Source organism: Anomalospiza imberbis, chromosome 1, assembly GCF_031753505.1.
Source record: "Anomalospiza imberbis isolate Cuckoo-Finch-1a 21T00152 chromosome 1, ASM3175350v1, whole genome shotgun sequence".
Taxonomy (NCBI): Eukaryota; Metazoa; Chordata; class Aves; order Passeriformes; family Viduidae; genus Anomalospiza; species Anomalospiza imberbis.
The window spans coordinates 36,814,310-36,840,195 of record NC_089681.1 but is presented as its reverse complement, the minus strand read 5'-3'; the positions used below and the strand labels follow the sequence as shown (position 1 = coordinate 36,840,195).

General features: G+C 36.6%; 1 protein-coding gene across 1 annotated transcript in view; it reads right to left on the bottom strand.

Moving 5' to 3' along the window:
* Positions 1–25,886, bottom strand: part of ASPH (aspartate beta-hydroxylase) — a 110,820-nt gene that overhangs the window by 22,994 nt on the left and 61,940 nt on the right. The window contains exons 14-20 of the mRNA XM_068187976.1: positions 24,756–24,797; positions 13,523–13,608; positions 11,398–11,484; positions 8,176–8,326; positions 6,989–7,125; positions 1,553–1,651; positions 783–872 (exon numbers count right to left, since the gene is read on the bottom strand). Of these exons, the coding sequence (XP_068044077.1) occupies positions 783–872; positions 1,553–1,651; positions 6,989–7,125; positions 8,176–8,326; positions 11,398–11,484; positions 13,523–13,608; positions 24,756–24,797 (692 nt within the window). The remainder of the gene's footprint in view (positions 1–782; positions 873–1,552; positions 1,652–6,988; positions 7,126–8,175; positions 8,327–11,397; positions 11,485–13,522; positions 13,609–24,755; positions 24,798–25,886) is intronic.

Here is a 25,886-nt window from a genome sequence, read left to right as displayed (position 1 = left end):
TCTCTTCATATTTTTCATCCAGGAATTGGAATTTTTGCTGTTGTTTATAAATTCATGCCCATATTAAAGTACATGACGAATCAGTCTTCAAAAAAGGTCCTTTGCTCCCCTACCATGACCGTAGTGGAAATTCATACATTTAAATTTTGCTTTTAAGTATAATTTGATTTCAAATAAACAAAAGAGATACTCTTATGGCTTCCAGCATCATATGTTTGCTTTTGTTGGCCACTCAACAGATACACAGTACAAATTTCTGTTTTCCTGATTGATTTGCTAATTTAGTTATTGAAAAAATTTCATAACTCAGCCCACACATTCAGTCCTCTCATGATCCTCTTTTATCTCATACTCACTGGTGCTTTTTCCTTGGAAAGAAAGGAAGATTTACAAAACAGTGCTATACAAGAACTTCCATACAGTAATACACATGTAACTGATTCTTTTAACTCATTAAAATCTGTGTTGTAAGTGATATAAGCAGAAAACAGATTCTAGAAGCATTTAAAATTTTTGTAAATTTTTCGTTCCTTGTTGCTGCCCTATGCCAGCTTCAACATTTTAAGTTAAATCTAAAGCAAGGGATGCTAAGAGATTATATTGTAATGCCTACAACAGATTTTTTGCTGTTGATCATCTTGACTTCTACACACGCATGCAGAATTGTTGTTGCAATCAAACTACTCTTGTTTTCAACATTAAGCCCATCACTAAATGCTTTTCTGGATTCTGCCACCGCTCAGAGATTTAGATTTTAAAGCAAGAACATGTTAAACGTGTACCTCTTTGTCTCCCATTCTCTGTAATGCATCACCCAGATGAAAATAAAAACGTCCATCATCTGTGCCAGGGTCACCAGACTCCAGTCCTTCCTAAAAATTGCATAAATAAATAAATAAAAATGAAAGGTATAAGAAAACTTCAATAGGACTTCTAAAATACTTCATTTGATTTCTCTAAATACTCTGTCAATCCTATGCAAGAGACAGGCTATGAAATTAGGTAAAAAACGTAACCACCGTGGTAACCTGGAATTTAAGATGAATGAATAAAATGTCAGTAGAAAGTCATTGAGAAATGTTACCAGTTTTCCAAATCCCACAGCCTCTCCCCTCAATCCCTCCAAGACAGAGGCATATTCAGAGATGGATACTTTCCCCTGACCCCATAAACATATATACAAGCATTTCATAAAGCTGGATCAAGATTTTATTCTGTAGTATTTCTTCCCAAACACTCAGAATTATACACAAGACTTCTCTGGATCTTTCAAGAACCTTAGGTTTGCAGCATACTACCAACCTCAAAAAAAAATTGAGGCTCATAACTCTTTCTTTGGGTTAACCATTAACAAAAGAAAAACCTGATGTTTAAGAATTGATGATTTTCAAAGTACAAGTTTGTTCCAGTTCATAAGCAGTGATACACCAGTATAACTCCGACAAATAGCTTAAGCAGTGATTTGTAATTAGCACACTTCTAATCTGACACATTTTATACATTCCAATTCTACTGTTTGCTGATAAAGCATTTCCTGTGGATGAAAAAGTACCTGTAGATAAGGTATGCTCTCTGCTATCTTGTTTTCTGCCTTCAGGATGAAGCCATAATGTACTTTGGCAAAGCCATCATTTGGAGCCAGACTTAGAACCTGTTTGAGAGAAAATGAATTAAATACACCTGTATGAATCTATGCAAATTAACAAACCTGTGTACATAATACTGTTTAGTAATGCAATGGTATTGTCTTCCATTACTGATTCTCAGGTAAACTCTTGGCTTGTCTGTGCTTTCTTTTCCTCATTCACTTTTGTGCTTTCTCCAGATGAGCCAAACTTTGAAGTCTCAGAAGTAAAATTATTTCAACAGAAATATCTTTATTTTTCACTTGTCTGTCCTTTTCTACACTTCTCTCTTGAGTTATGTCTTGCTACATTACAGAATTAAACCCACTATTAACACTTAAGTTACCTATTCCAGGTTGGACTAATCAGAAGGAAGGCATCTACTCTTGAAACATAGCAGCAGAAACATAGCTGAAATAGTTTAAAATTATATAGATTAACTAGTTTTTGCAAGAGAAAATACATGAGGCATAATGACTACAATTTAGAAAGAAGCTGTAATGTAATGCCAGCATCATGAGATGGGGATGTGCAAACCCTGGAACACCAAGGGCACTCTCAGCACAGTGGTGAAGTGGAGCACTCTCTGGAACAGTGTACACTTTTCTGGCCATGAGAAAGAAGGTAATAAAAAGTCTACTGCAGTAGTGACTCAGTGTGCTTTTACACTAGAAGGTGATGGAAAAATTATTCTTGTGCTACACTCCTTGACCAAGGTCAAGCATGTTAAATTCAGCAAAAAGATTTTGTACCCTCAACAAGATTCAGATCGTATCTGTTTTACAAACTGGCTTAATTTTACAGAAAAGGGAAACTTATGGGCAAATGTCCAGAGCTGGATATTTCATGGGGACTGTGGAAGACAAGGATTTGTGAGTACAGGGACAGCTGTAGTAAAGGATCAGTGTATGGGGCAGTGTTTCAGGGGAAGAAGGGGAAAAGCTGGCACCCTGAATTCTGAAACATGCACCCCCAACACCAGTCAGATCATTTAAGTGCAATTGGTCTGCCTCGGCCAAGGGCAAAAATAAGAGAGAATGTCATGACCTACTTTTCAGCTCTGCATTTCTATGATGTACATATTCAATATAATTTGTAGCTTTATGCAATATCAATTACATGGTTAGGTTAATCTGGTTTTACACCTCTTCTTTCCTTAAAATAAGGGTGGACAGTCTTATCAGGATGGAGCCTCAGACTATGAGGATCATCACAGAAGCCTGGCAGGCAGTGGAATTACAGAGGCTGATATCCACTGAATGTCTAGACAGCTGCTAAATACAAAACAAGAGACAGATGAGCAATTTCTCTTGCCTAAATCCATTTTTGAAGCTACTAAACTTATGCCATGGATAATGCCTGCATACATTATAATTATTTCCCTCTGTCTTTTCCAGTCACTCTCTGATATCACTTTTCAATCAAAATAATTAAAAGCAAAATCATAGGAAGTTTTCTGGACCAATTTATCTCTTTTCTCAAATCTTAAACACACCAACTACATCCAAGCAAAACCAAAAATCACAGCCATGAAGGTACAAAATGTTATGAGTTAAAAATAGCAGCATTTTATTTCTTTTCACAGAAAATACTTATTATGAAGGAACAAACAATTTGAGAATCTATTGGAAGTACATAGTAGGAGACATTATTAGGACAAAGTACCACAGTAAGGATGAGCTTGATCTCTAGTATATGACTACACTACCACCTTCTGCATCTTACACCTTTTGACTACAGCATTCTGTGTATGATTATTTTGATCCAAGAATCTGTATCTGCAGGGTGAAATGAAATGACTGACAGAAATATTTATTAGCCACATAATTTCATTACAGTTTCTTTAACTATAGGATAAAGCTATCTGATTAATTAAGACAGAATAGAATTTTCTGTATTATGGTTCATTTAAACTATGCCGAGTTGCATTAAGGAATGATCTACATTCAGAGCCCCTAAAGAGAAGCAAAGAGATACAATCAGCAGAAATTACACTGGAAGTATTTAATGTAAATTGTATTACTCTGTTGCTGTTGCTGTGTGCAATATTAATTATGTTTAGAAATAAGTTTTACTAAACTGCTCATAGCCCATTAAATATTAATCATGAATATAGAAATTAACCTCTGGGGCTATCAGAAACTAATTAGCCATGGCAGAGTACTGTGTTAATGTGGATATTCTGGTTTTGGTACCTGAGATAGCTCAATCAGAGCTGGCTTATGCGTGTCTCCGTAATGCTGCACCGAACCATGCACACATGGAGGCGGAGAAAGAGCTATTAGCTGAGTAACCAGTCTTACAAAGTTCTCTTTTGCTGTATTTTTTTATAATCTGTGTATCTTTGAACCAAGAATAGTTCTAATTCTACCAGGACTACTTTTAAAGTTATGTTTTTTTTGGAAAATACAAATAGCTCTCAATACTACTAGGATTACCCTTAACATTATGTTTCCATGTCCCTAAGTGCAATATTCAAAAGAAAACTATTTAATATTAGAGGCGAAACTGAAATCCTCTCCAGCTGGACACCATTTTCCATCTGTGGTTCAGTAAAAAATTCTGGCAAACACAAATTAGAAAAGTGTATTTTGGGCAAGTTATACTATACCACACTACAGCTGGAAGCAAAAAACTCTCTTGGTCTGAAGCTCAATGTTTATACACATTGCTTCTGTAGCTAAAAGAAGAAACACATATTAAAGACTTTTTAAATAAGCTGCTAAGATGTAACAAAATTGGAAAGAAAAATAAGAACTGACTGGCAAATAAGTAAACTGGCTACTAAATATAAAGCATAGCAGAGCGTTTTCATGTACTAGGATTCCCTGGGCTTCTATTCAATTCCTTGGAGATGATGCAAGCTTGAGTTAGTCTGTTCTGAAATGGAATGTACTGTGATCCCATGTAAAGAACAGTGCCTGTGCAGGGTTCATCTAGTTGCATGCTTAACACAGATCAGTAACACTGAATGGAGATTGAAATGTTACAGCAGGATGTAAAGATTTTGCCCATGAATCTAGCAGCTTCCCAGGAAATGGGAAATTTGGAGTTTAAATTCCTCTGCAGAGAAGAGTGTTTAACTACTTGGGAATTTTCCTGAGCAGAAAAAACAAGTACCACATACACAGGAATTTAGACAACCATGAATAAGGCTAGAGGGAAATAAAAAAAAAAAAAAAAAAGCTGAGACTTTAAGTCGAATGAGGGGTATGCTCTTTTGAGGATGTGTACTGAAGTCTAAGATGCCTGTGCTTTCTGCATTAAAGAACACTTGAATAAAATGTATGAACATCCTTACAGTGGGAAATAGGATTTATAAATATTGGAGGTATTTACTTTGCAGCACCGAGTTCATGGTTTTATTTGTGCCCTCTTAACATTTTTGTATCAAAAGATTACACAAGTGAGAAGGACTTAGTCACACTTAAGCAGTTTCTCAGTTTTTTCAAAAATCATGGGAAGAACAAGATGTCTCCTCGAGGCCCCCAGAACCACTATTCATTTTGCCCCTTTCTCTACCATGCAGAGAACCTGAGCACTTATGGTAGGAGCTCTAAACCAAGCACTTTCTAAATATGCACTGCAACAGCTGAGCAAAGCACTCCAGAGCAAGCCACGTAGCCCCTAAGCAATCTGCCCAAAATCATCCAAGAAGCCTTCAGTATAACCAAGAACCAAAGCAGGTACACATGAAATTCTCCATTTCTTTGGGTATTCTTTCTTAAAATCCTTAGTGTAAGTTTATCCTGAATTACAACAAAAAAATTACATTATTGCATTGGAATTCAGCCCGAGTAAAGCCTAAAATATGGACAAACCCACCATGATTTAAAAAAAAAAAAAAAAGAATCCAAATCTTAAAAAAAAAAAGTATTTGTCCTCCTTTCACAATGACAGAACATCACATGCTTTATTCTATTTCAGTGTTAGTGAACTGCAAAACAGAGTAATTACACTGGATAAAGAAGAATGGAAAACAATATGTTAAAAGCACACCAGTTGCATATCTGTTCTTCATCAGAGCCCTATATATTTCTTCTGAAGTATATAAAACTCAGTATCAAAGTAATTATATAGCAAATTCATGATGTTCCTCCATGTATAAAAATCCCTGAGATTATTGAGAAATTCCAACAATTATGTTGTTTGCAACAAAACACTGAATAATTGCACAGGAAAGTCTTGCCCGAAAGCAGTATGTTTTTGTTTTCTCAAATTCCTTGCAGCTTGAGTAGTAAGCTTGTTTAATAAATTCTATCTTTAAAAGCCAAGATTTCCAGTCCTCTGAGAAATTTTGACAGCAAGCCAAAAATTATTGGACAGAAGTGTTTTATGGAAGGACCTAAAAAGTAGCCAAGGTAGCAAAGCAAACATTATTCTGGCAACATCTGAGACTACCAGAGGAGCTTGAGGTAAAAAAATGGTATTCCTAGTGTTTGGCTTCTGCTTCCAACCATGTGGTTGAACATCCTCCTTCTCTTTGAGAAACTATCTCAGATGAGAATCTCTTTGGCCTCCCAGATGTGGGGGATGGAAAATCGGGCCTTTATTCTCAGGAGGTGGCACTAATCCTGCTGATCCCTTTCCAGCCTCCATAACCAGACAATTAGCAAGCCTGTCCTACACAAGCACCACGAGTGTGCCAACATCAACAGGACCATTCCTGGTCAGGTGTGATGATTTGTGCTCTACCAATGATGTCAGACTCCACATCTGTCAGACAGTTTCCAGATGTTAACAGGGTTTCTAGATCACAGGAGCAGAGTGGCCTTTCCTGGCAGTGAATTTTCCCCAACCAGATAACTACAGTATAAGACAGAAATATAAATCCAATGAATTGTCCACACTACAAACATCATGAAAGAAAAACAGATTTTAAGTTGCTTATTAAAAGATGAAAAAACTAAGGTTAAATAGCTTTGTGAGTACTGATCTACTTGATTGCATGGTTAGAGATGCTATTCCTGTAAAGAAACTTACTTCTGCTTTCCTTTTCTTGAAGACAGGTTCTCTTTATTTTAGTATGCATTACATGTTACATACAACACACCCAGGTGTGTTGTCAATATATATTCCAAACCTTCTTCTACCAGAAGGTAGAAGACTTTGTATTATTAAGCATATGGAAATAAACTGCATTCCTCTGTCAATGGGGAAAAACTTAGCATGACAGTATCAGAAAATAGAAATCAAAATTAGAAGATTACTGCACTAGAAAACAATTGCATCTGTATTAACCCTTCAGAATCTCACATGTGACATGTTTAACAACTAAAAAAGTTAAAAACAATCAATCTTTCAAATGAACATACGAATGTAAATAATAATTTTCCTTGGAAATGGCTGGAATGGAAACTCACCTCTTCATATACTTTCTTAGCATTGCTGTTATCTCCTATCAAGAGGTAACCAACACCAAGGTCATTCTTGAATGAAGTCTCACTGGGAAACAGCTGAACTAATTTCTGTAGAGTAATCAGGGAACCCCTCATGCGACCTGATTTGATTGAACAAGACTTAATTACAAGTGCAGATATAAGAAACTTAGCAAGACGTTTACACAATATCTAAGGAAACCCAAATTGGAGGCAAGTGGTCCACTTTCACTGACAATCAAGAAGGAAAACCTGGAAAAACTTGTGCAGACAGGAGCACATTCAGCTGCCTGCCTGTCACTACGGGTGTACCAGGAATATCTCAGAGAATCACTGAGATATTGCAATCACACAGTGTTATGGCAGCCTCTTGTGGAGAACCCTTCACAGTGCAGAAATGCATTATTTAAGCTTTAGTTGCTCTATCATACACAGATGGCAAAGCACTGGACAATACTAAGTAAACATATATTAATAAACTTCACCTTAATTAAGTAAATTCAACTAATTTCTATTGTTAAGTAATAGTTCTACTCTACCTTCATTACGAAGTCTATCATGCATTGTGTGCTTAAAATTCAGTATGTCCCTTGACTTCCTAAATGAGGTCTTTTTAAGGAAAAGCAAGATCACAACAAGCTGATACTAAACATGCAACCCATGGGAACAGAACTCTTGTTTTTACCTCTTTTCTAATCATCACTTCTCATACATCACATAATTGAGATCTAAAACTAGAAATCTAAAAATAGAATCTAAACCAAAATCTTGGGGCTGTTCTCCTTGTGTTTAATTCCATTCTTTTCTGTATTTACCAAAAGTTTATTCTGAGTATGTTTACTCTTCTTATGCCAGTAGTTTCCTCTTGATTTTCTTCAGCTTCAGTAGAAAAATAAAAGTTTCTTTTTTGTCAGTCAATAAAAAATTTTGACCACCCATCATAGCTTCTCATAGCACCTGCTGCAGCTTTCTACAGGCACTAGTATCCTAAATTATAGACACTAGTTCACTAGAAAAAAATTAAGTAATGTAAAAATGGTTTTCATTTAAGATACTAGGAAGACAAGTCCAACCAAAAATTCAGTGGAATTGTCACCTTAAAATCCATAGTGATATCTTGAAATCCTTGCTCAGACGACTTCTGTAATTTTCCTACCATCCTCAAAACTTACCAAGGAACTGCTGCCTGTCTGCTTCTCGCTTCAAGCTCAGTTTTATCAAGTCTGAAGGGACGTTTGGCAGACTAACCACCTCATCATAGGTGTTGATAGCTTGTTGCAGCATCTCATTGCTTCTCATTTTCTCAGCTAAGTCATCTTCAGACTAGAAAGAATAACAAAGCCATTATTAGAACACCTAATAATCCGTTAGTCTTAAAACAAACTATTTACTTACCAGGCAAACTATGCAATTGTTAGGCTATGGGTTGTGCTTTATGGGAAAGCAAACTAGAATTACCATTAAATCCTTTTACCTACAAACTATTTGAAAGGAGAAATATGAGAAAATTTGCACCAAAAACATATATTAACACAGATTTTTGCTTAGTATCTGTAGAAATCATAATGCCTGCTTTCAAAAGCAGATGAAACAATCAGTTTTAATAACACAGAAGAAATGCAAAATTTTGCCTATGGACTATTTGTATGCTAAGTCTCACTCTGGAAGCAATACACAGATCAAAACACACCAACAGACATTTTAATCTATTCTGACTCATTTATTTACACTCTTTATTGCAAAATTAATTAGGAATTGCCTTTTGCCTTGCATACGTTAATAGAATATGTACCATACAACTCCTTCAAAACTTAAATTTGTTCATCAAATTCAGAAGCAGACCAAAGGGTCTATGAGCTCTCTACAGTGAAATTACAGCTGCAGTCCATCTACCAGAAGCTATGACTGATCTCATCTGTGGTAAGGCATGCTCATACTTAGCTCCCAGAGCTGAAAAAGACTATGTCTCAAATGCAGAATTTTTAAAGGCTTACTTTGAATTGTGTGTATAAATGCATGCATTTTCACGTGTTTAATGCAGTTTTCTCAAATACTTCTCTATTTACTGGCTTATGTTCTTTCATAAGAGCCACGGCAGATGTAACACAAGCATGATGGTGCAGAAGCTGTTGTTGGTCTGTTTAAATTCACTGTTGCATCAAAGCCACATATTAAATGAAATTGCTTCTACTGTGTTATCTGTATATGTTATAGCAAGTATCTGAAATCTTTTTGCATTTCTGTCCTTTAATTTTTTCCTTGAGTTGCTTTAAAACTTAGTATTGGAAATACCAAAAAATATGGTTACTCAGCCAAACAGTTCATCAAGCAGCTTTCAGAGACAACTTCAGAAATCAGTTTTAAGCAATAACTTATTTTTTCTGATGTACATTCACTAGGAAATTTATTTTTCCTTTTTTCAAAGGAATTGCAGGGCAAAAAATATTAAGATATATAACAAGGAAGGAAAAATTGTCAGCATAAAATCTGCATAACTCCACCAGTAAATATCATATAAGGAGGTAAAAAAGCTATCCATTGTTCTTTTCAGCTGTAAACATGTTAATGAATTCTGTAGAGTATTATTTTATCTGGCTCAAATGTAATTCAGACAGCAAATAAAGAATTGCTCATATTTCTGAAAAACACACCAACACTGAAATATTTTACAGTTTTTTTGGGAAAAGAGTTGCCTTTTAAAGCCATTAAAAGATCCAGGAAAAAAATCAATCCTCATGTCTTATTAAAAATCAAATCGACAAAATTAGCATGTAATGTTGGTTCATGCTTCAAAGAAAAGGAGAAGTACACTTCTGTGGTGAATTCTTGACCTTCTTTACCTTTAACCTTCAAGGCCATTAACCTTATCCTTTGCAGTTTTCCTTCTAGTTAGTGATGAGAAATAGCAAATTTAAATTAAATTTGTTGGTATGAATACCCATTTAAAAATAATACTGTGTTACAATGCAAATCTTAAGAATAATTCATCTGTCTGAAGCTCATGGTTTTCCAATTCCTTCAAACAGCTTGAACTTACACAAACGGTTCAATAAAATTACCATTGATATGACTGTTCAGTAAAATGAGTAGTATGAACCTTCAAAGGCAACAGAAAATGAATTTATCATTGTTTTTACACACTCACAGAAAATGCGCCTAATTATTTCTTCAGATCTTGGTTTGCATTGTCCTTTCATGAATTATTAAAGTAGTAGTAGGCAAGTATAAATTGCTGTAAATGGACAAATGAAGTTGGGTCACTGAGATGGGAATTCTGAATGAGAATAAATTTCACAACTGGCTGCAGTGATCTGCCCTTCTCCCTAAAGCCATTGAGGAGGCAGGAAGCATATTCTACCAGATATAATGAGTAGATTTGTATAAACTAGTAAACATTAAAAGTGTAACTTAACAGAGGTTAAGTTCATCATGTGTATGAACAAAGTGGTCTCCTACTGTGAAGAGGCAAAGAGTTCAGCAAACTGTCATCACAGAGAGCAGGGAAGCATTTGGTCTGCTGTATATCAACTGCTTGTGTGATAGATTTTTGGATAATCACAGCTTTGGTTTTAGCATGACCATTTTTATTATTAACCAAGTGGAAACTGGTTGTGACTCAAAGGTCCTCATCAATTTTCTAACAGCACCATTGCTTCCTGCAGTGACGTTTTCACTTTATTATCCTGGTTAACATGAGTTCAAGGAGTCTTTTATCACTCCTAGTGCAGCAGGATTATCCTACTATTATTCCCTTTTGAGACATCTCAACATAGCCTAAAAGTATTATAAATGCAGAGATTATTTTCTGATGCCTTCTGGGTTTTGTTTTGGTTGCTTTAGTTTTTTTTTTGGGTTTTTTTTTTTTTTTAAGGGAAACACCTGAAACATAACTCACTCTATAAGTAAAACTAATTAAGCCTCACCGCCTGAGATTTTGTGTTCTTTATCCTTTAACTCTTTCTCTCTAAAAACTCCAAATCCTCTTCTCTATTCCCACTAGAGCAGAAAGCAGCATTTATCCCAGGCTGACAGACATGTTGATTTCCCAGCTACAGCAAATAGTATGTAACAGGTAGGTTCTGCCTGTTGCTCCTGCAGTGGGTATTAGTTGGTATTTATCTCTTGCCGTTCACCTGACAGTTCTCCTGAGATCTACAGGATGTACCTTATTTTTTTTGTTATTTACAATACTTCCCACTGAAGTTCCACAAAAGCTGCCAAAGCAATTGGGGAAGGACAGTTGACTGAAGAGATACATGTGAAAGATCACATGATTCTTTTTTCACCTAGAAAACCAGCATAAATGTACAAATTAGTTCCAACTGGTGTTTATTGGTAAAACAAAATGTTTACTTTAGCTTTTTTCAACACCTATCACTTTTTTTTCTAAGTACCTGTGCTTTCCCGTATCTTGCTCGAGGACTTTGTGGATATTGATTCACTAATGCTTCAAAGGCCCTTAGAGCTTCTTCAACTTTTCCCTGAAAAGCAGAGATATTTATCAGCAATTCTATCTAATAAAAATGCTGAAGGATGCAGGACCTAATAACACATTAGTTTTTCAATTAAAGAACAAACAAAAACAATGCAGACTGAATCAACAGCTTTCACTCATACACTCAGATTTCCCATACTTGTTGGAATTGCCTTTTTAAGAGGAATTGTCATTATTTATGAAACAGTATAATCTAATTCTCATGGTGAAAATTAATAACTTGGTTTTTCATACTTCACTCACTTTCCTTTGTTCACTGGATAAAATGCTGAGATTAAAATAACCTGACTGTATAGAAAAGTAAAGACCCTACTGCTAATAACAAATTCTAGACCAGAAATAATAGAGAACACAAAGAAAATTCTGGAGACAGGTGGAAATTTTCCCTCTGCATACCTCTCATGATGAACACTATCATAACTATAGTTCTTCTAAGGGAAGTACTGTAGACTTAACCACAGTGTATGGCTGTTTCCAAGTTCTTTGCATGACAGTGTTCCTCAGGACATCTCACACAAGTCTAAATGTAACTGTGATATTCTCCTGATGGACATTGATCCCATGATGGACACTGACTAGTGAGTACAGATGAAAGTTGAGAAGAAGAATCAGCCCTACTGTCAAATAAGTGCTAAGCACTGCTTGGCAAAATTTGACAATAGACCTTGCTGCCACTTCCACCTCATTACAGCTTTATAAATATGAGTTATATGTGTACAAATGATACACAACTGCATTGCTATCTTCAAATATTATACACATCTGATTTACTCCTAAATTTATCCTGATTCCTACATAACATGTATGAATATCTGTAACTTATCAAGAAATACAGCAGGGAAAGAGAGTCAACAAGCTGATCCTACAGATCATCAAATGTGTCTATTACACCTATTTCTGATTAACCAATTGCTTAAGTAACAAGAAGCATGAAAATTTTTGGTTTTGTATTCTAACATGTAAAGAAGACTTCTAGTGAGGAACAGCAGCAGTGACAGCCAGAGGTTAATGCCCTATGCAGGAGCCCTCCAGTCCCATCACAGACCTACCAGAACTCTGGGGCTGCACAGATGGCAAGATCAAGTCAAAACTGCACAGTATGTCTTGAAAATCAAGAATAATCCTCCAACTGCAATGACCAAATTGGTTTTTATTTTACTGTACTGAAAATATTATATCTCACTGCTCATCCACCTCAAATCTAGGGTACAGCAAAGACCTGCAGTTGTTCTTTATGTGCTAGGACTGTCATATCAGAGTTTTAACAAGAAATACATTCAAAGGACTTGAAGTCCCTCATTTTTAACAGCCACAATCTTGTTTCACCTCTCAATCTCACATCTGGAAAGGGGATATCTCTGCAAAGGTATTATTTTATGAAATATTCAAATGAAAGTATAAAATTGGAAGCTATAAGGGGAGATGACTGAAGAACTTGGGGAGGTTTTTGTTTCTTTTTCATGGTCAAATTATTAAATTCAGAACTACCCAAACTGAATGATTGATGTTAAGGTCGTGCTGCCCCTGGTGAGAAGCAGGAACATCTGTTTTGTCCTCTAAGGAGCTGTACAACAGCCTGGGCACTCCTAGGACACAGAATCTCAACAGAAACAACACTTACTTCAGTGATCTGCACCTAACGCTCACGAGGCATCGGAGCACTCACTGAGAGATCCCTGCACAGAGTTATCTGGTAGCACTTGACTTCAGTAGTCCACTGGACAAGAGTGATAGGACAGAACTAACCCTGTTTGATGTGATCCATTTAAGCAGAAATTCAATGATTAAGCTACAGATCTTCAAGGTTAACAAACACATATGAACAGACATATACTTACAGCTTTAAAATATTTAAGACAAATTATCTAGCAGAAATTAAACATAAAGGACAAATATGCACTGACTATTTAAAAAATTTAATTCCACAAAAAGTAATCTAAAATTCAGTCTCCCTTTTTACAAGTATTTAATTTATTGATTTTTGTCCACTGCGTACAATCCTGAGTGAAACATTCAAAACTTACTTTTTTACGTAGTTTTTCTGCAGCATCTAGTTCAGCTTTAATGGTCTTATCAAACTTGTTTAAGAGTTTTGGCTTCTTCTTTTTAGCTAGAAGATTTAACAAACAGTTCATTACTTCTTTCGTATTTCAATTGCCTGGAGTAAAACGTAGCTAGGGACTGTGCTGGCAAAGTGCATAATTTTCAAGTAAGGCAGTTTCAAATTACACTGAAAAGAAACTGATTTCTTACTTATTACAATCACAAACTCCTATATGAAAAAGCAAACTTCAGTCATTCAAATTGAGTAACTTGGCAGTTAAGTTTAGAATAAAACATTTTTCATAACATTACAGTCAAGGATTTTTTTTTTCCAAATGGTTCAACTGACATGGAAGAGCAAAGGGAACTGTTATTTTTCCACATTTATATGGTATCATGAAAAATATGATCAGGGCACACTATTCATTTCTAAAAGTTGTGACTATATGCTTTGCCTAGAGCAATTACTGAGACTGCATCTGGAGCGCTGTGTGCAGTTCTGGGCTCCTCAGGACAAGAGAGACATGGAGCTCCTGGAGTGGGTCCAGTGGAGGGCAATAAAGATGGATTATTAAGGGACTGGTGCATCTCTCTTATGAGGAAAGGCTAAGGAAGCTGGGCCTGTTCAGCCTCAAGAAGAGACAACTGAGAGAGGACCTCATCAATGTGTATAAATATCTTAAAAGTAGGTCACAAGAGGACAGAGTCAGACTTTTCTCAGTGCTGCCAAGCCATGGGACAAGAGGCAACAGGCAGAAACTAATGCATGGGAAGTTCCACCTGAACATAAGGAAGAACTTTACTGTGCAGATCACCAAGCTTACCAATCTGTCGCTGATGTCAGTCTTTTTCTGTCTTATTTATTATCCTCCATTTTATGGGAAAGCAATATTTTTATTGCCTTTTCATGCATTTAATGATAATAATGGTTAAGGAGCACAGCACTGGCTCTCTTTCAAGTGTACACATGCCCTGAATCCAGAAAAATTCACATGAACAGCTCTTATTTCAAGTGTGAGGATCACCCCCCTCCAAACCTTCAGTCCACAGTGACTGACAGGTGTGGTGGGAAGTTTCTCACATAATGTCACTGGGCCTCAAAAGAACAACCCATAACATGTAAAAGGTTTGTTGGGTTTTGTGTTTGTTTTTTTTTAATTTTTAAAAAATATGCCAGCTCAATTTTTCAAGAAATCATTGCTATGTCTAAGGCCTGGCTTGCTTAACAGGAGTGGAAGAACCCAGAAACATCAACCCAAGGAACCAATGAAAGCAAGTAACCTTGAGGACTTTTTAGGTTCATTTTTCTCTTAGCTTCCATGTGAAACTGTCCTTTGCTGTTAGCAAGAAAACTGAGGCATGTCAATTCCTCTGGGTACAGTATCTGGGGAGCTTCCAATGGGATATTGCCACCAAACACTTGGTTTAGTTTCTGTTCTCTAAGTAACATAAACTGCAACTAAAATGTGAGTTCTCGGTTCCTACGGCATGAATGAAATTCTTTATTTAAGGTTGGCCAGTGTATTTCAGTGAGTATTTCAGTGAGACAGGACAGCTATTTGTCAGCTTTTTAGGTTTGAACATTCATGGAAAGACAGAGTCATTTGGTCCTTCTCAAACTCTGTAAGCATGGCAACAGTAAGGCTACTTTGAGGCCAAGGAAAGAAGCTCTCCCACCCATCAAGAAACTCCCACTGCCTGTGGGACACTCTGCAGTTCCTTTAAGTTTACAAGTACATGAGAACCAGCTCAGAAAAAAAAAGAAAATTAAAAAAGCAAATTCAAATCTTACATGTCTGTGGCACAAAGATACAATATCTTCATATCCAACTTGGGTGATGGGCTGGAAGAACCTATTTACTACCCTCCATTACAGAAAAAAATACTATCTTCCTATTTTCAGTACAATTATATATCAGCCCTAGACCAGCAGGAGATCAATATAAAAAGCTGGAAAAGAGTTGTTAACATAAATATTATTCATCTGCTAGGCACCAATATAACACAGTAAACATTATATAATGAGCAATAATTTCCATCTCCCATTCTATTCCTATGTTAAAGGATTCACCAGGGAGCTTTCAGTGGAACCATCAAGCATTCCTCTATATTAACCAGATACCCTGCTATCGCCCTGCAGGGGTATTTTAATAAATTATCCATTGCTTCCTTCTAGTGTAATAATCCTTTAGCAGATGTGACCCAATATATTAAATTCAATGATACAAAGAAGTTAACTTATCTGTTTTCAGAGGAAAATAAATGTAATTTTTCTTCAATGACAAATTTGACCACAACACTGAAGTCGTGCATGATCACACAACTGCTTGGTCGGTTTGTGGTCCAAATCAGGTTGAGCATTAAAATGATAATAATCCTTTTACGTATTGTACTGTGGGCTTCCAAGAATACTACTGAGGATTTTCAATAATAGCCTTGGAGAATAGGCATTCTATCTAGGACTGCTGTCATAGGATTCCTGAAGACTTCCTTAGAGAAAACAGTTTCCGCTGAAAAAGCATTAAGCTAGGAAGAAGTCTTACAAAAAACTCTATGCTAGTTCTTGTGCTGGAGACAAAACAATTACCAGTGATGACAAGCAATCACATATCTCACTTACCAAGATACAGAATTAAAAAAAAAAAAAGAAGTAGCAATGTATTACAATGTATGACAATAAATGTACAGTAAACTTAATAGCCTATAATATCATCCAGTGAAATTTGATAAAATATTTCATATAACCGTTTTGGCATATGAAAACTAAAATACCAGGCATATTTTTGTTTTATGTTGGAAAGCACCTTGTCATCACCAAAACCAGTGACAGTCTTACTTCTACAAGGGACAAAGAAATTATTTTTGAATAATAATGAACACACTGTTGGATGCTCTTCAGACCACAAGAGAATCACATCAAAATTAAGGAAAAGTAGACAAATTAATAAACATAATTGAATCATTCTTGAAGACTGGTTTAAAAACATGTTGCCTTTAATTGGGGTGGGGAGGGGAGCAACAATAAGTAAGAACAAAGGGTAAAAAGGCAGTAATAAAGAGTTTGCCATGGGAAGATTGGTACACACTACTCTGTAAAACATAGCTACAGAGATGAAAAGAATAAATTCTTTTCTGTATCATCATAGCATAAGGAAGAGAAGGCTTGAAATGGCTATAACAGAAAATTTGTCTTGAACATCTGGAACTACTATCTCTGAGCAAGCACAGTAGAACAGGTTGCTGAGGGCAATTGTGGAATTCTAATTACTGAAAGATTTGTTTATTTCAGATAACAAGATGTGTAAGCATCTGTCAAGAACAATGTACACAGCTGATAAGGCCTTCAGTCAACTAAAGAGACAAAGTAAGCTTTAGGGTCCCACTTAGTCATATGTTCTACAATTTCTGTAATATACTATTATATGTCAATGTGCTTTAGTGCCAACACTGTATTTACACAAGTAACTTTCACACTCTCATTTGACAACCAAAGAAATCCTCACAGGATCTCACTGTGCCAGTCATCACAGTAGCTGAGATTCCTCCTAGCCCAATGCTAGCAATAGAATATTGAAGCTCCAAAAATTTTCCCAATGCAAAATTTCACCTCAGTGCTATAATTCCAGAAAAGCCATAAGTGATTAAAAACAGTCTTGTGATAGAAAGCAATCTCAGTTACCACTGCTCTTGTTAGCTTTTTCTGTAAAATAGAATACTAATAACATTCAAAGAATCAAGTTCTGTAAATCTTCATCTGAAACAGATTGTTTTACCTTAAGAAACCATCCGAACAGCATCAGAAAAGCAATTTTGCAAACTGTTGATTTATTCAGAGAATTATATTTCTTGATACTTGATAACTTTTATTATGAAAAGCTGCCTGAAGATATAATAATCAAGGAATTAAAACTTTCTAGAATTTCTAGACAAATGTCCTCACATGATCAAATGTCTGCAATTCTTGTGTAACTGACCAGAACCCAAGGTTGGAAATTGGTACAAAACACTAAGTAGACAATTATGTTAAGGCAGTTACATGGAAACAAGGAAAACAAAAAGAGATAACTAGTACATGGCAAAAAATGTTGATTACATATGACCCTAAGTCCAAAGCAATAGAGAAAAGACTCATAGAAATGTCACAAATAACTAGTAATACCACTTCTATAATGGAGCAAATGAATCCTCTCTAGCTTCCAGAGAAGTGGGAATGGTTGTGCGTGTGAAATCTCTCCATTTCATCTTTTCATCTGAAATACAACGCCATCATCCAGGCTAAGGAAAACCTCATTTATGGCGGCCTGGGGTCCCAGGGGTCTGTCCAGCTCCCCGGGCAGCCGCTGCCGTAGGTGTCCCGGATAGTGCTGTGCTAATCAGCTCAGCCTGTCTGGGTCCCTCGGCTCAGCTCCCAGCTGCAGGCAACTTAGTGAGCAACTCTGGAGTGATTTCAGCTCTGTGAGTTCAGCCCTTAGTGATTTCAGCTCATTGCTCGCTATGTGCCTCGGCAGACGCAGGGATAGAGAGAGGAGAAGTCCGTATGGAGTTCTGCAGCAGTGTCTTTTATTGGCAGCTCTGCGAAGGTTTCCAGTGACAGCCCTTCTGCCTAACTGGGCAGAGATGGGAGTTTATCTAGGGTTCTGGGGTGTTGGAAATTGTCCAATGGCCAGGGTTGAGGAGAATACGACCTACAGCCTTACAGAGAGAAAACAAAGGTCGAATGTGGAAGAGGGGCTGCTTTGGTCCACTCATCCTGACACTGCATTTCTTATCTTAGGCGAGTGACCACCAGGGAGGCCTTGGAGGGCCTCTGACTGCTACACTCATTCTCCTAAAAGAGAAGATACTGATGTCCTGCCTGATTAGATATCAGTCTAGTAAATCAAAACAGTTAACATTAGCTAGAATTGGACAAAAAATATTGAATGCTATCATGCAATCATGACTGTCTTTCACAATTAACACACTTCTTTTACCCTAGAGAGACGCCACACACTTGATTTTGACAGATAGCAAATTTAAGTGGGTGAAGGTATTTTCCACACTGTAAAGGCTTCAACTTGCTGTTTCCTGAGAAGATAATTTAAAAGATAGGGTATCTTTACCACAACGCGTAGCATGAATTGTTTTGTCCTTGCTGCCATACTCTGAACCTCTGATCAAAAGATGCATGTACAGTTTTCTTCCTGAGCAAAGTAAGTAGGAGATAACATCATGCTGCTATTAACACTTCCAGAACAATTAGTGTTTGTATCTAAAAACCAGTATGCACTTCCATACACTTAATACAAATCATCTCTCACTCCTGTGCCTTTTAAAATATTGTGAGCAGATATTCTTTAACTCTATGATTTTATTCTGACCCAACAGACATGCCAGGAAGGACACCTCAAACAGAGAGCTTGTTAGCTGATGCACAACCATGACCAGGAGTAAATCTCAACTGGGACCACCTCAGGCAGTTTTCCACTTGCTGGCCTTTTCTCCTCCTCCCTCTTGCTCTCAGTATTAATGATTCTCTTCCTAAACCTTCTGCTCCCTTTCTTATGTTCAGAGCCTAGGACAATTGTCGGGGGGGGGGGAAGGCAGGCTTACCTCCAGTGCTGGAGCTGACATTTTCAACCTGGTCTGTTCACTGAGAGCAATGAGTGACAGCCTGGCTGGTCTGACTTGGAGTTTTGGGGAAAAGGTTGCCTTTCACACAGGATAAACGGTCTTGCATCAGTCTTTGGAAACTAATGCTGTAAGATTTACAGTCAATTGAGAGGGGCCTGCTCTGTGATTATGAGAGTCCATATTGCATATTAACATAAGTATTTCTTGTTAAACTTGTCTTTAATGAAATTTCTAGGTCCTCAGAAACAGTGAGACAATAAGATTACAATCCCTCTGTGGTCTTGGGGGAGAAAACATGAGGATGGAAAGACACTACTCCCTATCTAACAAACCACCTTGTACATGTGGTTTGGATCTTGCAATTAGATTTTTTTATTCACTTATTGATTCATTCATATTGTCATTATGATGTTAAGGGAGCATTCCTGGTGGCTTCCTTGATATTGCATCTGCTATTAATATCATGCAAAACAGAGAGGAGTTAGGACTCCAGTTTTAATTATTCTGTAAGTGATTCAAGATAAAGGCTGCTCTTTACAACTACCTTGAGGACGCATGGTCCCCAGTTTCTGATTTGAAAAGTACATTGGAACAATCCTACTCCACTGACTGCATGTTGTGCTTACTGCTAGCCAGAAAATTGAATTACCTCAATGCAGGGGTTGGACAAAATGGCCTTTAAAGGTGCTTTGCAACCCAAACTATTCTGTAATTTTATGACTTGAGTGTTAAATGAAGTTTTAATAGAAGTTATAATTATTTAATTGTAGAGGCTATAACTATATAGTTTTGTCTCCTTATGTTATGCCATCCCTAAAGTTAATCTGAAATAAAAACCCCTTCATGTGATGCAGTCTCATAAGTCATTTGCAGCAAAGGCTCCTACTGTCAGTTCTCTGCCCTAAACTTTCAAAAACTAAGGAAGCAATTTCCAGGGGTGGGTGGGTCATAGGCTTTGTTTTCTAAACACCCTTCCATCCCTGCTGTGATATAAATTCAATAATAATGCTCCTGGCAACTTGTGAATGGCAACTTCTGAGTGTGGGACAATGACAAGTAGATACTGATGATGATGGTCTGTAGTTGTTTTCCAACTAATTTTGTGACCTTTTGTTTTACTAATTCCCTTTGCCACCCACTAACAATACTACATCTTCCCAGTTCAAGGTTTCAATTATATTCTGAAGAACATACATATATTAGTAGACTTTGACCTGGAATTCAAAATTTGCTCAAGTAATTGTCCTCCCTCCTGATACTAGCCCAATATCATTACCCAAATTAGTTTTGGAAACTGTGCTGCATCTCAGTGGATACTTGAATGAGAATTTGATGATGATGAAAAACTCCTGTCATTGTCCTGTTGTTTGGGAAGCTCATTAGGTGAGATACAGAGAGTTATCTACTTGTTTTACGGGCTTCTATAAATGATAACTTAGAAGGTATAAAACCAAGTAAACAGCATCTACACAATTTAAAGCCAGGAGCACTAGAATAATTAAAAGATCTTTCTAAACTGTATTGGTAAAACAGGCAAAACCACTATAATCAACTTATCTGGGGAAGTAATCAGACAATAAAAACGGAGGCATTTTAGGGACTAATAAAGCTGGAATCTAATTACTATAATAAATCTTTAACTGCAGTTATTCCAGAACAATTTCCCTTGCAGTAAAAAGTATTCTACAGGGCATTCTGTATAAAATTATTGTTGGTTGGTTGGTTGGTTAGATGTTGATCATAAGAAACAACAACAGAATGATAATTTTGGTTTTGGCATGTATTTCCATCATTCACCTCTCTTTCACCATTAAGACTTTTGGATTCACTTAAAGGCTAGACTCGAACAATCCTCTGATAAAACCAGAAAGAAATTTCTGCATTGACTTTCTGTTAAAAAATACACTGTAATATTCTAATGTCCTATATATTTAGTTCAGAATGATGTCATGAGGCAGTTTTGGACTTTGACAACTACACTTCTGTGTTGGTCATTCTGCACACAGCCCACAGATATTTCATTGTAACCTGTATCAAATTGCAAATCAATAGGTACTGTGTATACTGGTATAAGCAGAGCGTGCAAGGGTGCAACTCAGCCCACCTAACCCAAGGAGACAATGCTGGAGGTGAGCTAACTGTGTAAGCTCTTTCTGCAGACAACAGAGCTCTGTCCCCAGTGGAATTTAGGGCATAACTGATCTTAGCCTGCAGCAAACCCCTACATTCAGTCAGAAGAACAGCACTTTAATCTCCTCAGACTAGATCTCTACTGGTATCGCAGCGGAATCCTACATATCTGCAAAGGTAAACACCCAGAGTAAGGAGTGGTGAATGCTGACCTCTTATCAAAATGACACCAAGTGGCAGGGCCGCGTGTGGAATGACCTTGTCCTAAGCCTGGCTTACATGTACTTCTGTTCCTAATGCAGTACAGCTGAGTGTTCCAGCCAAAGAGCACTCATTTTTACTGTCATGCTTTATCAGTTTTGAAAAGGGAAAATTATTATTTATAATAATAGCACCTATGCTGAAGTTCACTGTATGAAACAAACATATTCATAGCTGAAAATTATTTTTATATCTGTTCACCAATATAAATAAATATGTAATATATGTCCAATATAAATCAAAGTAGAAAAATTAGGTTTCTTACTTAAAATTATTCTTTTTTTAGTCTATGTGATCAAAAAAAACCTAAAATCACCTCAGATGGAAAGACAACTTATCAATGGGGCATGTATGTCCTGCATTGCACTACCTATTAAACCTTTTAAAGAATTAGTTCTTATATTTACCTGGAATACCCATCCCATTTCAATTACTTGTTTAAATATAAAGTCTGATTGCATGCTTATAGATAAGATGGAGAATCGACCTCAATTAAATATAACAGAGAAACCTTGAAGCAACTGCATGTTAGAAAAAAGTTTATTTTAATTTTTATTTCTTTAGAGAACTTTCCAGAGGGGGATTTTGTTAATATCAAATAATTTTCAGTGAGACTTTTAATAAACTTGATGAAATACTGTTGAATACTAAAATTTATATAATTATTAGGACACTTTGCTAACAAAGTACTATGAAGGCTGCAGCAGGAAAAAATATTTATGTTGTAAGAGCTACTCAAAGCTATAAATACTTTCTGCACAGAAGGCTCTTTGGAGCTTGTATGTCCAAATACCACAAAACAAATGCGGACTTGCACATGAGAATGTACTCTCAGAATCAGAAGCAAACCCTAAACCCAAGCCAAACATGAAGTTTCAAATTCACAACTCCTCAGATTTCCAAGTTTCCTACATATATCAGTCACAGTACAGTATATTTTATAATACATCTCTCATCAATTTATTGCTGCATCTTATTAGCATAATTTAAAATAAACAAATTCAATAGTACACTATAACACTTCCTGTGACTAAGACATCTATAGCTAACCACTTTTATTGAAAGTGGAAACTTGAAACAGTTCAAACTATGAAAAAAGTTCAACAAAATTCAACTTGTATGAAATTCACACAAGCAGTGTACCCATAAACAAAATTCATTAAAATGCAGGGTTGTTTTTCCTGGTAGGTTGGAAAATTCTATCAATTTAACCTTGAAAACAAAACTATTCCTTTTTCCACCTTATAGAAATTCTGTAATCTGCAGTGATATTTATTTAGTTGCTGTTTAAAAAGAAACAACCATAAAGCACCTAGGGTAGAAAAGGAAAGTAGCTCCACTTTGTCATACTTTCATATCCTAAAGTTCTTGTACAGACTCTGATGAGTAATGTTGCATTATAGTAAGTTTCTTACACAAGCTGGCATTTTTGCCTATGACTGCTTTTACCCATACTGGATGGCTCTTGTACATCATTTTATTATACTGTTCTAACAGGTCTGTAAAAGCAGCACATAACGGTGAGTTTTTTCCTACTATCAAGTAGGTAGGAAATGGATTCAGTGCAGTAAGATCTTCCCTACCAATAAATGGAAATGTAGGCATAATTGCCAAGCTTTCCAAGTTGTTTTGGTTATGTTTTTTTACTTTTTATATGTAATGCTTACATGTGACATATTTAATACTTAAATAAAATGTCTGAAGTTTGCCAGTCCTAGAAACTTATGTTTAAACCACCAATACACAAATCCAAACCAAATAAACCATACCAAAATATTTGAAAAGCAGTATTTCTAAATACTCAAACATGAAATAACAGCCACACAGAAAATGGAAACAGAATGACAAAGGAGTAGAGCTACTGAATCCCTTGGCACAGGCTCTGAGGTTTCTGAGCATTGTCAGCAACCAGCCATGACTCCAGTGAAGGAGGTTTTGCAAGCTTTGTGCAGTGACAGGAACACATGGGCCCAGAACAAATGTCATTGCAGGGAGAGCAGATCCAGAGCAGTGCTCTTCAGCAAAACCTCACTTCTTCTCCATCTCATCTGTCTCTGCACCTTCCTACCTAACTTAAGACAGACTAGGTAATCATGGTGTCAACAAGGACTGATTTGCACGTCACCTGTCTCTTCACACTTAGCACAGCTGGTAGTGCTGAACCCAGCTCCAGGGGCCAGGTAGCCCACATTGCCCCTTGCCCTCAGATGAAGAGAGAGCTTGGTGGAACTCTGACCTCCAGAATACTAATCTAGGAGTATGACACTGAACATTTTAGTCCTTAAACAGCAGGACTTATCATAACCTTCCCACGACTCAGTGCAATGCTACAAGCTTGGGACAGATTGGCTGGAAAGCTGCCCTTCAGAAAAGCACCCGGGGGTGCTGGTCGACAGCAGCTGATGAGCCAGCCTGTTCCCAAGTGGCCAAGAAGGCCAATGGCATCCTGGCTTCTATCAGCATTAGTGTGGCCAGCAGGAGCAGGGCAGTGGTTGTCCCCCTGTACTCAGCACTGGTGAGGTTGCACCCAAATCCTACGTTCAGTTTTGGGCCCTTCACTACAAGAAAGACATTGAGGTCCTGGAGTGTGTCCAGAGAAAGGCAACGAAGCTGGTGAAGGGTCTGGAGCACAAGTCTGATGAGGCAGCTGGGAGTATTTGGGGGTGTTTAACCTGGAGAAAAGAAGGCTCAGGAGGGACTTTATTGTTCTCTAAAGTGTCCTGAAAGGAGACTGTAGTGAGTGTAGTGAGGTGGAGGTTGGTCTCTTTCCACAGGTAACAAGGGATAGAACAAGAGGCCATAGCCTCAAGTTGCTCCTGGACAGGTTTAGATTGAACATTAGAAAAACTTTTATCACTGAAAAGGTTGCCAGGCTGTCCTTGTGGCATTTAAAAGATGTGTTACTTAGACATGGTTCAGTGTTAGGTTATGAGTCGGACTCAATGACCTTAAAGGTCTTTTCCAACCTAAACAATTCTATCATTCCATTCTGTAACCAGGTAAGATTGATTGGTGCACATTTATGCCAGCCTTGGAAACAACCAAGCGTTTACCTACAAAACTACATTCTCTCTAGATGTTTATTCAACTGCAATTTATGTACATGAGATTACAGGAGCAAAGCTTCACTAGTCTTTAGTATAATTTAAATCAATCCTCCCAGAAAGCACGGTTTTGAATTTCAGAACAGAATGTTACTTTCAGACTTACCTTTTTCTGTTTTGTCTTGTTCAGTTTCTTTTTCACTTTTCCCTAGAACATTAAAAATATAATTACATTGCAATAAATTTATGTTAACATTTTACAATAAGAAAGAGATACAAGAAAATTACATTTTATACTCAAAACATAATTGAGTCAACAAGAATTTTTGTTTCATTTTTATTTTTTAAAATAACCATAGATTATTTTCTAAACTATACAGCTACCTAAAAGGTCTTTCCCTGCAGATGCTTCAAATATTACAATATTGCTTCCATCACAAAACATTTTACAGAATTTCTCCTCTAGATATTTAATATATTTTTTGATATACACTTAAAATGCAAGCTATTTTACAAGAAAGAAAATCTGTTCAGTAATTAGAAGATATTGGAAACACTAGCTAAATACATACATTTCTTTAAAACGTGAAAAAACCAAAATCAATTGGAACTTAGGTCTCATTTTTAGAAGTGACCTGGCACTTAGAAGCTTTTGTCTTTTTTCAACTTTTAAAACAATGTAACAGGTGTTTTGCAAACATCTGACTGCAGAGGTAGATGTTAGGTAAGCACTGCAGAGGTAGATGTTAAGTAAACATTAAGACAGTCTGTAGCAAAGGCAAACTAAAGGACAAAAAACATGTATGTGTATTTCATGAAGGTGGTAGATACATAAAGATCTTTCCCCCCCCCCAAACACTTTTTGATCCTGCCCTACTCTATAACATACAAAGTGTCTTGCCTCACAATTCTAACACTATTATTCTATTTCCATTTCCAATTTTTTCCCAATAAGCTTCCAATATTTCCTCCTAATAAATTTAGAGAACACTCAACAGGGAGGTCTGTTGCCTCTTTAGCTAGTTACTGTCCTCTTCAACATATTTAACATGCTTAATTTGAGGTATTCTTTCATATATAAAAACATTTTCTTTAATTTCCAAGTAATTTAAGGACAACTTATCTGAATACTCAGTCTTTACTGTTTTTTAAGCTGACTGATCAGAAGCATTATAGTACGACATTTAATAATGCAGAAAAACATTGCATAAAGAAACTGGATTATGCACACATATGAAACCAAATTTTTTACCACTCTAATTTCACCCTTTACTATAGGCTGACAACTGCTATTCCT